General features: G+C 37.2%; 1 protein-coding gene across 1 annotated transcript in view; it reads left to right on the top strand.

The window, feature by feature from the left end:
* The first annotated feature begins 830 nt into the window (after positions 1-830).
* Positions 831-12145, top strand: part of lamb1b (laminin, beta 1b) — a 34225-nt gene continuing 22910 nt past the window's right edge. Inside the window, exons 1-4 of the mRNA XM_066667687.1 lie at positions 831-1015; positions 2907-3067; positions 9746-9878; positions 11114-11187. Coding sequence (XP_066523784.1) covers positions 985-1015; positions 2907-3067; positions 9746-9878; positions 11114-11187 — 399 coding nt within the window. The 5' untranslated portion in view covers positions 831-984. The remainder of the gene's footprint in view (positions 1016-2906; positions 3068-9745; positions 9879-11113; positions 11188-12145) is intronic.

Genomic DNA, 12145 nt, shown 5'->3' with positions numbered 1-12145 from the left:
TGATTTAACAATTTTATGGAATTTAATATCCATAGAGTTTTTTTCAAGCCTATTACTTCTAATTCTTACAATAAATACACATAAATATTATACCCTGTGTACCTGAGGACATGTTTTTCAATACAACAGTGAGATTTTCAGGGAAAATCTGTATTCCCTCCATTTTATGGATCTTTATGGACTTTTTAAGGGTTGCAAACCGTTATTTTAGCCCCAGGCCTGTTTTTAATATTAACTGTATTGAATTATGTTTTAAATTAATTTCTTATGAATTTTCAATATTTGCGCTTTTCTGCGAGTCCCCCCTCTCGCTCGCACACGTTCTACCGTAAACCGTGATGTAGACGCGCAGAAGAAATCCTAGTGTAGATGGCGTGACTGCGTTTTCGCGAAGTGCAGATGGCGTGACCTCAGTAACCTCCAGGTCCCTGGAGCTGTGTGACTGCGGCACTCCCTGCTGCGCCACCGTATATAAATATTTATTTATTTATTTATTTAAACAACTGTACGAATAAAAGTACACTATGGTAGCACAACTCGTCAGAACACCGTCCCCGGGAACTGAGCTGGCGACCTTTCGGCCTCAAGCGCACTTCTCTAACCTCAAGGCTACTCCTACTCCCGCTTAAAATAGTAAAGGTTGATACTTATATGCTATGGGAAGTAAATTAAATAATGTTTATAACGATTATTTATGTGAATATTACCATAAGACCTTTAAATCTTGAATCCAGAAATGCAGCAGCATGGAAAGGCCTGTGCCCAGTGTGTGGGACGGAAAAAGCTCCACCCACTGTGAGAGGAGTAGCTGGTTTACGGGGAGGAACACTACAGACTGATCCTCACAGCATCGAGAACAGTGGAAGTCCTCAGCGTAGTATTAGGCCAGCGCTGCGTGGCGCATGCTCGTTCTCACTTCGCCTAATTCATTAATAAGTGCAGAGTGCTCGGGGTTGAAAGGGCAGAGGTTTAACTGCAACAACAATGTGGACCTTACAGGTTGCCACTCTTCTGAGTAAGTTCTGGATATTATACTTAAAAAAAACTTAAGGTCTCTTGCTCTATAGATGTATAAACTTTGGCATAATCTGTAAATATATAGTTTATGTATTGTTTAAATTATTATTGCTCCTCTCTCAGCCTGAGGCACAACGCAGTGATGTGTTGCTGTCTTCCCCTCTGTAACCCACTGCCTGTGAAGAAGCTATATGAATGTGATGTTTCATATTAGTCATGCATGTCTGGTTTTACATATGTGTTTTGTACTAAGTCACTTCATTTATTCAGTATCATGCACTTAACTACTGATCACATTTGTTTGTAAAAATAAGATTAAATCTACTCCAGTACACTGAGGAAAAGAAAATATGTGTTTGTATATCTGGAAAAGCTTTAGATTACATGTTAGATCATTACTGGAAGTATTTGATTTGATTCAGACTCATAAATAGTACCACAGTATGGACATCAGGATCACCCCAAAACACTGGATGGAGCTCCTTCTCTTAAATAGGAGTGGAAGCTCATGTAAATAGATTTATTTGAAGCAGTTCTGAAGTGTCATTTTTTACTTCTTCAGAATGCTTTAGCAGTTCATTTGAGACCAAACATACCCGAACAGGATAATAGGGTTGTAGTAATTTATAGGTATTTCAGTTCCTATCTAATAGATACTGGATTTTCCTAAGTTCCACCGAGGCTCTGTAGGGTCTGTAAGTTTGTTTTGGTAGTGTCTTGAAGTAACAACACTTTCACTGGAAGACAGATTTAAACTGCCCTGCCCACACATTAGGCCCACATGATGCTCATTTCAAAAATTAAAAGCAGGTTTTCTGCCTGGCATCCAAAGTGCTTGTGGAAATCATAACAACTTCTATGCATTTTTGCATATTTCACAAGATTGTTTGGCTTTTACAACTGAGATGGTGCAAGAGAAACTGAAAGCCTGGGTGGACCTGCTGTTGTAAGAAAAGTGTTTTCATTGTAAGAGCAGATTTAAAGGGACATTTATTTTTGTTTAAAATATGTACGTGATTCATTGGTTAAAAAAATATTTAGATCAAAATTGTTTAGAATGATGTGATGAGAAATGATGGATTGTGGAGAGACACAAAGACTTGGATTTCTTCATAAAAAACATATACCTTTTTAGTTTTTATATGGAATGCTGGTAATGATAAAATAATGATATATCTGAAGACTGTTTTCTTTGGTGACTGCCTCAGGCTGTCTCAAAATAATCTATAAAACAATGTTGCATTGTGGTCTTTGCCATTTTGTGCAGTGACCCGTGAGAAAAAGTAATAAAAATTCAGTAAACACTGTATATGCCTGGATTGCCAACACTGTAAACAATTTTTATTTGTGAAATTTAGAACAGATTATTAGGCATAAAAACATTTTGACCTCTCAGTGGAGGGTATAACATATAGGCAAAAATCAACAGACATTGGTACATCAAATATTAATTCATTGTCTGTAACCGCTTATCCAGTTCAGGGTTGCGGTGGAAAAGTATTAATCTGAGCTTGCTAAATTTGCCACAATAATGTACACTAGATATTAAGGCATTTTTGTGAGGATTTGTTTGCTTTCAGCTTAATCATTATTAGTGAATTTGTGCAGTGTTGTTGGATGATTTGTTCTGAATCACAGTACTACACCAACACATGTCCAAGGTCCTGGATGGAGGTCTGTCACTCCAGAGAATGCAGTTCCAATGCTGGGGTTTATACACACTTCTAGCTAATGCTTGGCACTGAGCATGAACATCTTAGGCTCATCTGAAGCAGAATGGCCCATTTTATTGGATGCTTTTCTGTTAAGGGTGCACAGTCAAGAAATATTTATATATAGATGCAAATGTGTGTTCCATCTCTCTCATCTTAATCTGTGTTGCTCTTTAGCTCTTGCCTTCAGGGTGCTGGGCCAGATTTTGCCTGATCCCAGTGATAAATGTGCAGAGGGAAGCTGTTATCCAGCTACCGGAGATCTGCTTATTGGCCGAGCAGACCGACTAACAGCCTCATCCACCTGTGGCCTCCACCAGCCAGAGACATACTGCATTGTAAGAACCTGTCTTTTAAATTATTATTATTTATATATATTTATGTGTATGGAGGATGAAAAATCACAAATATGAGTAAAAATTATATTGTAATGGTGGGTGGATCTCACGGAGATGGACACAAATGCAATAACAATTTATTTAAGACAAGAAAACCAAACAAGACTGAGAAGAACTAGGTAGAGTAACAACTAAAACAAGAAATAGGAAAACAACAAGAAATAATAAGATAACACAAAAATTTAAAACTTAAAAAAACAAGGGACTGACCAAACAGGACTAAATTAGGACAAGGCTAAATGCTAACAAACAAGCAAACACTGGAATGAACAAAACTAGGTCACATAAAACTAAAAGCTAACAAGAGAGTCAAACAGGGGAACTAAAGCATAGCTGCAAGGAAGAACGGTAAACTAACACTAAACACACAGACATAGGGCAAAACCAACAGAACATATACACAGACCTAGGGACTGGGACAGGAGCATCAAGAACAGAATGCACCCTGAGACTACTCGGAATATATGGAACAACAGAAGAACAAGAGCACAAATATGAAATGTCCACCAAAGACAACACTGTAACAGGAGGCTTATATACTTAGGAACATGGCGCATAGACAAGGAACACTTGGGAAGGATAATGAGGGCAGGGGCTAAGGCAGGACTAAGGCGGGGCTAGTGTGGAGCTAAGGGACAAAACAAACCATGTGCTCCTTAAGCTCAAGGGTGACAAGGAAACAAAAACAAAGCTGGAAAACAAGAATCAGGCTAAGAGCGTGACAAATATATAATTAAATAAATTAAAACTATATTGTTGTCACAAACAAAGTGCATAAAGTCAGTCATCTGTTGAATTATATTTATACTTAAGTAATTTTTTTTTGTACATTTAATGGGTTAATTGTTTATAGAGTTACATTTCCAAGCCAACATTACTTTTGATGTAGGCTTTAATAAATGTTTCAGTTTAAGATGTCAAATTTCCATTCATGCAAATTGTGATTGCAGTATTAAACAATTTCAGCATTGGGAACAACTGCTTTTCAGTTGCAATCATTGGACATTGTAACTCCCACAGCCTGCACAGGCTGTAACACTGATTCTGGGCTGATATCTGGTATATTTGATATGTTCTATGATTTATTCATAATGGACCCTAAAGGCAATTTTTACGATGTCAAGCAAAAATCACTTTTTAAAAAATTCAGAAGATATTTCCTCACCATTTGCTAGCTTTGTCAACCATGCTAGGCTTCCTGTGAAATGGAGAAGAGACCTCCAAACATTGAAAATCATGAAAAGAGATGAGGATATTGCTTTATTCCTGCTCCATAGGTGGGTAATATTTACTTATTTTTGATGTATCAACGTATTTAGGTAGGAACCCACTCTAAATTCGGGAGAGAGGTAACTGCATGAAAGCAAACATAGAACGAAAGTGCTACAATACTAAACAACTTGAGTTACAAATGAGTTTCTACACTCTCAAAAATCTACGGTAGAGGTACATTATATACTTGATCCACATTCAGACATCCATGGTCTATGGCAAATTTTAGGTATGTTCCACTACCTTGGACATTACCTCCAAAACTTATCACAGGTAACAAAGGCACTTTGTTGACCTCCTTAAGAATGACTCAATATGGATGTGGAGTACAGCACAAGAGGAGGCTTTCAGAAAAATAAAAAAAAAAGCTAGAACACTTACTGAGTCAGAAGAATGTTACGCTCATATTGAAAAAGGGTGTAGTCATACTCAGACACACTGTCTTTGCATCCCCTGCTAGTCAGAAACCTGGATGTCTCAGAGTTGGAAATTGAAGTACAACATTAATTAAAAATCTAGAGATGTAACATGGCCTTGCTCTTGATCAAAGCTTGAACAAATAAAGCAATAGACGAGAGTGGACTGAGAGTTTCGGATGTAGAGAGTTTCGGATGTTGAGCTCTATAATTAGTAATGGCTGTCCTAAGTTTTCAAGATAACTCTCAACAGAAATTCTGAGATATTTTCTCTGGAGAAATTGACTCACTACATCCAGAGGGCTGGTGTTGTTTGATGACAGGATGGTCCCATCACCCAGTATGGGAAAATAACTTCTGCAGCGACTGCACTATGGAAATCCAAGCATTGTCAAATGCAGAGAGAGAGTTCATCTGAGCATATGGTGGCCTGGAATTGGGAGAGAGCTATGTGTGATGATAATGGCTTGCATGGAGTGCTTTGAAATAAAGCCAACTCAATACAAAGAGCCATTGATATCCACACCACTAACCTCACGATCATGGAAAAGGTTAGCAGCAGATATTTGTGAGCATGACAAGAAGCATTAACTTGTTGTCATTGGTTATTTCTCATGGTACCTGGAAATTTCACATCTTTGAGATATAATAATTGAAAGTACATGTAACTGTCTGAAAAACATTTACATGTTTTACGGTTTTGACCTTAAGGCGGGCTAGGCACTGCTGGCTTGTGACTAATGTGTTGCTAACTAAGGTTTAATTAATACAAAATTTATCAAGAACTTAATTCGATTTTCAGCTCTGGAAATGCATAAGTTTAGCTTACTTTTTCATCGGTTTTCACCACTCGCTTGGATACAGAGGCTCTCTGAGGTCCTGGGAGTGAAGGCGTCTCACTTAGTCTCGCGGTTTTTACCGCAGAAGCGTCCAGGCTGAGTCAGCATGGAAATCTTTCTTCGTTGGTTAAGTGGTCTCGGGCGTACCCCGAGTAGTTCAGAGAGTAGTTCAGCCTCACGTGACTCTCGCGAGGGAGAGAGAGTAGGAGGGGGTTTGAATCAGTGATTCGCACAGGAATAATATAAATTTCGCGTATCGAAATTCTTATACCTGTTATCAATATATAACAATGAGTACACTGGACTGTTAGTATCCAACATCCATATAAGATCCCATCTTGAGTACGTTGTTTTACGTCCAATTCATGATGATACGCTGGAAAAGAATATTAATCCGTTTTCTCTTATTCAGAGGCAGAACTTCTTTTCATGATAGAAACAATCAACAATATACAACATTTCATTAGGAGGTAGGCATTCATCTGAGGGTACAGAAAGTGACATTAATACATTTGTTTATACACATTTAATCAGAGTTTGACTATTTTCCGCTATTGTTTTAGGCGACCCCGAGCGAGGCGTAGTTTCGCCAGTGTCCATTTGGGGTCCGCTGTTGGTCGCTGTTGGTCACCCCTTCTAAACATCTGCTGATTCCCGTGGGAGATAACGAGAGACATTGAGGTGCCACTTTGTCATAAACGGGATTATAACCCTTCCTTTTGTTTGAGGTTCCTGTCTCTTAAAAGCATTATAAAATAGGTTATCTCCTGAAGAGAGGGGGGGTCGTTGGGGCCATGTGTTACTTTAAAGTGTTCTTAGGTGGGTGCGTGTGTATGGGGGCTGCAAGGCCTTTGCCCCCCCCGCGGGCACAAACAATCCTGTGGAATGTGACTTGGTCGCAGACGAAAGGTCTTCTTCAGATACTCAGATTTCAGATACTCAGATTGATACTCAGATTTACATGGCCCTGTCCCCAAACGACTCTGGCCCAGTTGACTTATTAAGCAAGTGCCTTGAACACATCACAAACTGGATGGGACACAATTTTCTGCAGCTGAATAAAGATAAAACTGAGATTATACTATTTGGGAATAGCACTGAGAGACAAAGATTGGCTACGTATCTGGACTCGAGAGCCCTCAAATCTAAAGAACTGGCTCGCAACCTTGGTGTATCAATGGACTCAGATCTCAGTTTTAGTAGTCATATTAAAGCGGTTACTAGATCAGCATTTTACCATCTTAAGAACATCAGTAAGATTAGAGATTTTCTGACTAAACCAGACCTAGAGAAACTTATCCATGCTTTTATTTCTAGCAGGATTGATTACTGTAATGGTCTCTTAGCTGGACTTCCAAAAAAGACCATTAAACAGCTTCAGCTGATTCAAAATGCAGCTGCCAGAGTTCTCACTCGGAGCAAAAGAAGAGATCATATCACCCCCATCCTCAAATCCTTACACTGGATACCAGTCTGTTATAGAATAGACTTTAAGGTGTTATTACTGGTTTATAAATGTCTCAATGGGGTAGGACCAGCGTATTTATCAGATCTGCTACAGAGATATGAGCCGAGCAGAGATCTCAGATCTTTAGGAACTAGTCAGTTAGTCCTGCCTCGGGTCAAAACTAAACATGGAGAGGCAGCATTTAGCTACTATGCCACTTTTAAATGGAACCAGCTGTCTGAGAATATTAGAAGTGCCCCAACGTTAGACACATTTAAATCAAGACTTAAAACTCTCTTGTTTGAGCAGGCTTACAGCTCAGTTTAAAATATTCTGCACTTTTCTGTAACGGCATTTTATTTCTTTTATTTCTTTTCATTTATTTGTCATTTTAAATTGTTTTAATCATTTTAATCATTTTACTCTTTTTATGTAATTGTCTTATTGGAATTTATGATTTTACTCTGGCTTTTAATGTAATTTCTTTTTCTGTAAAGCACTTTGAATTGCTTCTGTATGAAAGGTGCTCTATAAATAAACTTGCCTTGCCTTGCCTTGCCTTGCCTTGCCTTGCCTTCAGAATGGACAAATTTTAATTCAAAACTTTTAATTTCTTCATTTCGATCTGGTTGTCTGGTATTTGGTCCATACTCCACTACACATTGTAGTATTTACAGCTATTGTACTGTACCCACCTAAAAATGTATGCCTTGATGTGGCTACTACTGAACAAGTGTAAAACACTCAAAACTGAGGGAGATGTAACATAAAGCACTATAATATGGTTTAATAGAATGCTGGCTTGATGTGCATGAGTACAGGTATGGTTAGGTTGTGAAGAAGCCCACCGGACATGTGTTGTAGTATGGTGGATGGAATGGTATATTGACCAATTAAAGTTCAAGTTATAGACTAAAACAGCATCCTCCTACTTTAATAAGAGCCATTTTACACAAACAGTGAATAAAAACATACAAACAATTTGTTTTTACAAATTGTATTTGTAAACAGCCATGTTGTATTTGTACAACAGCCATGTACAAACCTTCTGAAAGTAAACAAATCAGAAAGGACTGAAATTACCAACAGTCGTTGATTTTGTCTTTAATAATTCAATTAATTCAATTGCCACAATTATCTGGAAGTCTCCTGTCAATAATTAAAAACAATTTAAATAAAATTACTTTTATTTAAGTAGGCTACAACAAGTGCCATAATCTAACATGGGTTTTTCATTCAAGAAAATTATTTTTTTTACTGAAATCTTTCAGTAGCAGAAATCAGAGATTACTATCCAGCTAAGATGGTGATATACTGTCCTCTATTTGTTTGTCATTGATTTCCCTTCTGCTGTTTGTTGTGGATGAAAACAGACAGCATCTTTGTGTATATGCATGTTTTCAGAGAGCTCATGTGTTCAGAGAGTTTCTGTCCATTGCAAAGACCACTTTCTTACAAACAATCATGGCCTTTGTGCTGCGTTAGATGGGTGGATTTCTGGGGTTGATCTTTCCATCTGGATATTCTTCACAGACCCCTTAGACTACAGTTGGACTTTAGATTTTATGTGCATCCCACATAGGCCATGCTCTTCTCTGTCTGTGTGTCTGTCGTATTGAAGCTGAAGCTAAGCTTTATATAATGCCAGTGTGAGAGTAGGTCAAATGCTCTGAACTTAGCCAGAATGCAGCTTACAAAAACAGTCTGTAAAAGATGTTTTAAATAATATTTCCCCATTACTTTTTTTAGCAGCAGAGGCAGGTTCACACTCCCTGCCCTCTGTCTCCACCAGCTGAATGTGAAAAGGATGCAGCAGATCCGGTATACAATAGACATTTCAAAAACAGGACATACATTCCAAAAAAGGCTGCATTCAAGGGTCTCTCACACAAAGGCCCCCTTTCCTATGGAGAGCGGTTTGTAAATGTGTGTAGAAGCACCTCTTTGAACTTCTGATTCCTAAAGGTGGCAAGAGCCGGTCATGTGACTGCTGTGACTATCTCGGCTCTGGAGCTGTTCCACTGCAAGCTGTTTCCTTGAGTACAGTATTTCTGAAATTTATTTGATGCTTTGTAAAAATTGTAGCTCTTTTTTGTAAAAGAAATTGTAATTTTTTAGAACATGAACATGGTTAAACATGGTTTAAAACTCAAAACATTGCTAGTTAAGTGAAAGTGAAGACTATATTATTTTTTGCAATAGAGAATAAATCTCCTCCTATTGTAATAATTGTATAATTATTAATAAAACCTAAAAATGTTATCTACAATTTCATCCATATTTCCATTACGTTTCTTGATGTTTTAAGTTTTTGCCATTGTATAGTTTCAGTATCTATATGGAGATATTTAAGAAGGTATCATACCATCATAATTTTGGTATTGCTACAACACTAGACTTATGATTTTAGAGTTTCATGATGCAACATTCATTTATTCTACCATTTAATATTTGAAAAATTACTATAAATTTGCTGTATTTAAGCAGGGATTTGATGTATTAAAGTATGGTCTTAATTCTGAGACTGTGGAGACCACAAACTTTTGACGCTATATATGTGAAAGAGAGAGTAACAGGTGCAAGGCCAGCACATCTGTTCTGCCTATTCTCCACTGATCCAAAAACATTCTTTATTTGTCTCCAGGCTGGAAAGTGTAATGAGTGTGACTCTCGAGAAAAATATGATCAATACAGATATCCAAACAGCCACACCATTGACAACGTTGTCACCACCTTTACCCCGAACAGGCTCAAAACATGGTGGCAGTCCCAGAATGGTGAGAGTAATTTCATTGGCTTCTTTAATTTTACCATGGAGCTAATAACCCCACTAAATAGCTTTGTGTAATTGTATGCCTAACCATACTTCTCCCAAAGTTTTTCTCATGTGAGTGTGTATGTGTGTGTGAGTGTGTGAATACTTTCTACATACAAATAGATATTAAAATAAAGATATAGATATTAAAAATATGTTCAAGAAAACCTCAAACCTGTTTAATGTTTGTTATGTCATGTTGTTTGTCATTAAGACACAGCAGCATATGAGGTTATTTACACGGTACCTTTTGCTGTGGTGGTACCCTGTGTTGTACATATTCAGTGACAGTAAAATTAAAAAAACGTAAAAAGCAAAATTAAATATGGTTTCATTAAGATAATGTATGTTTTATTCTATCCCTTTTTTAATGTTTATATTGTGAAACTACCATTTGACATATTCAGCTCTGAATATGTTAGATTAAATCTCACTTCCTGTCGAAATGCTGCATGTCCCATGGAGACTGACCTTGGCTTGGGGAAGACAGAGAAATTTCAGCCAAGAAAAAGAAGGGAGGGAATAGTGGGAACAAGAGAAAGACAGAAAATGTATGAGAAAGTATGACGACTGCAGCTGCATGTGGGAATCAGTTTCTGGCTGTTTCCTTAGGGACATGTTTCCACAGTGATTTTGTTGCTGATGTACAGGATTCATGGGCATATTGCTCTGTAACTAATTCAAAAAAATTATGAGATAGTGTATTTGGTAATTTTATGTTACTTCCCAACTAAACTCTTATTACAAAAGCACTGTGTTGAAATCCACTCTTTTGTATGTGTCAGTGGTTATGAATTGAGTGTGTCTATCTAAAAGATGGGAAAAGCTTGTATTTATGTTATACTGGAACTCATTGTAATGTAGTATAATGTAGTACAATGTAGTATAGTGTATTTCATAATACAGTTTGGTCCATATGGTAGTGTGAAATTCTAAGGCACCATTTGTTTATTTCTGTACAACTATTCAATTGGGAGTTGTTAAAATTGCCTGTTTTCTGTATGTTTTCACTAAGGGAGCTGTAAACTAGGCAGTTGTGAACATCACCTTTAATACTGTGGGATTTAAAATAAACACACTGAATGCTATTGCTGGATTAAACTCCCAGATATTGTCAGTTGTTGGTTAAATCAGATTAAATGTATCCAGCTCTAAAAGAGCTTTAGACACTAAACTCATTGTTTCCTTTTCTTCCAGGATTGGAGAATGTATCCATTCAGTTTGACTTGGAAGCTGAATTCCACTTCACACATATCATCATGACCTTTAAGGTGGCAGTCCTCCTCCTCCTACACACACACACACACACACACACACACACACACACATGCATACACACACACTCACAAACAGGAATCTACTGGTTTAGAGGGATTTAGAACACACATGTAAATTCAGTCCACAAGGGCCAGTGTCATATTTTGCTTAAAATGTACACATAATATTTTGCTCCTGGACTGTTGTTGTGAATGGGTTTGTGGGCCCATACTTTGCATACTCTCCTATGGCCAATGTTTTTAAAATAGTTTTAGAGTAGTTATACATTTTGACCATAGTTCAGGAACAGGAGAATAAACCATAAAACTTGGAACTTAAATTATGAAAAATATATTAAATTACATGAAACATAATGCCCTTTAATATGCTGGCCAATATTCTCTATATGACTGGCATAAACACATTCAGATTTAATAAGCCACATTCATAGCTGGATAATATTTCTATTGCTTTCCTTTGTGTAATATAATATATAATCTATAGTATATATAGTATATATAATCTATAATATATAATCTATATATATATATATATATAGAATTGTTTAATTTGATGACTGCATGACATGTCTGACAGCTTAAAGGACAATGGCAAAATAAGAGTAAAAAGTCCATACAAATTTCATGTCATATTGTTTTGAAACAATACAATATGGCTACTGTTATTAATATAGTCACATGGGCTTGGGAGTACTTGCCACTTAACCTGAATGAGATTCCTGCATTAAGGAAATTATAGAAACGAGAAAGTCATTCATCAATTCTGTGTGCGGAAGTAATAAGTAAAAAGTAAAAACTTATGCTGTGGTTAGAGGAGATAATGACGTTTAAGGTGGCAGTCCTCCTCCTCCTACACACACACCACACACACACACACACACACACACACACACACTAACAAACAGGAATCTACTGCTTTAGAGGGATTTAGAACACGCATGTAAATTCAGTC

Source organism: Hoplias malabaricus, chromosome 4 (assembly GCF_029633855.1).
Source record: "Hoplias malabaricus isolate fHopMal1 chromosome 4, fHopMal1.hap1, whole genome shotgun sequence".
Taxonomy (NCBI): domain Eukaryota; kingdom Metazoa; phylum Chordata; class Actinopteri; order Characiformes; family Erythrinidae; genus Hoplias; species Hoplias malabaricus.
Note: the sequence above shows the minus strand (reverse complement) of the source record. Positions and strands in the feature narration are given on the sequence as shown.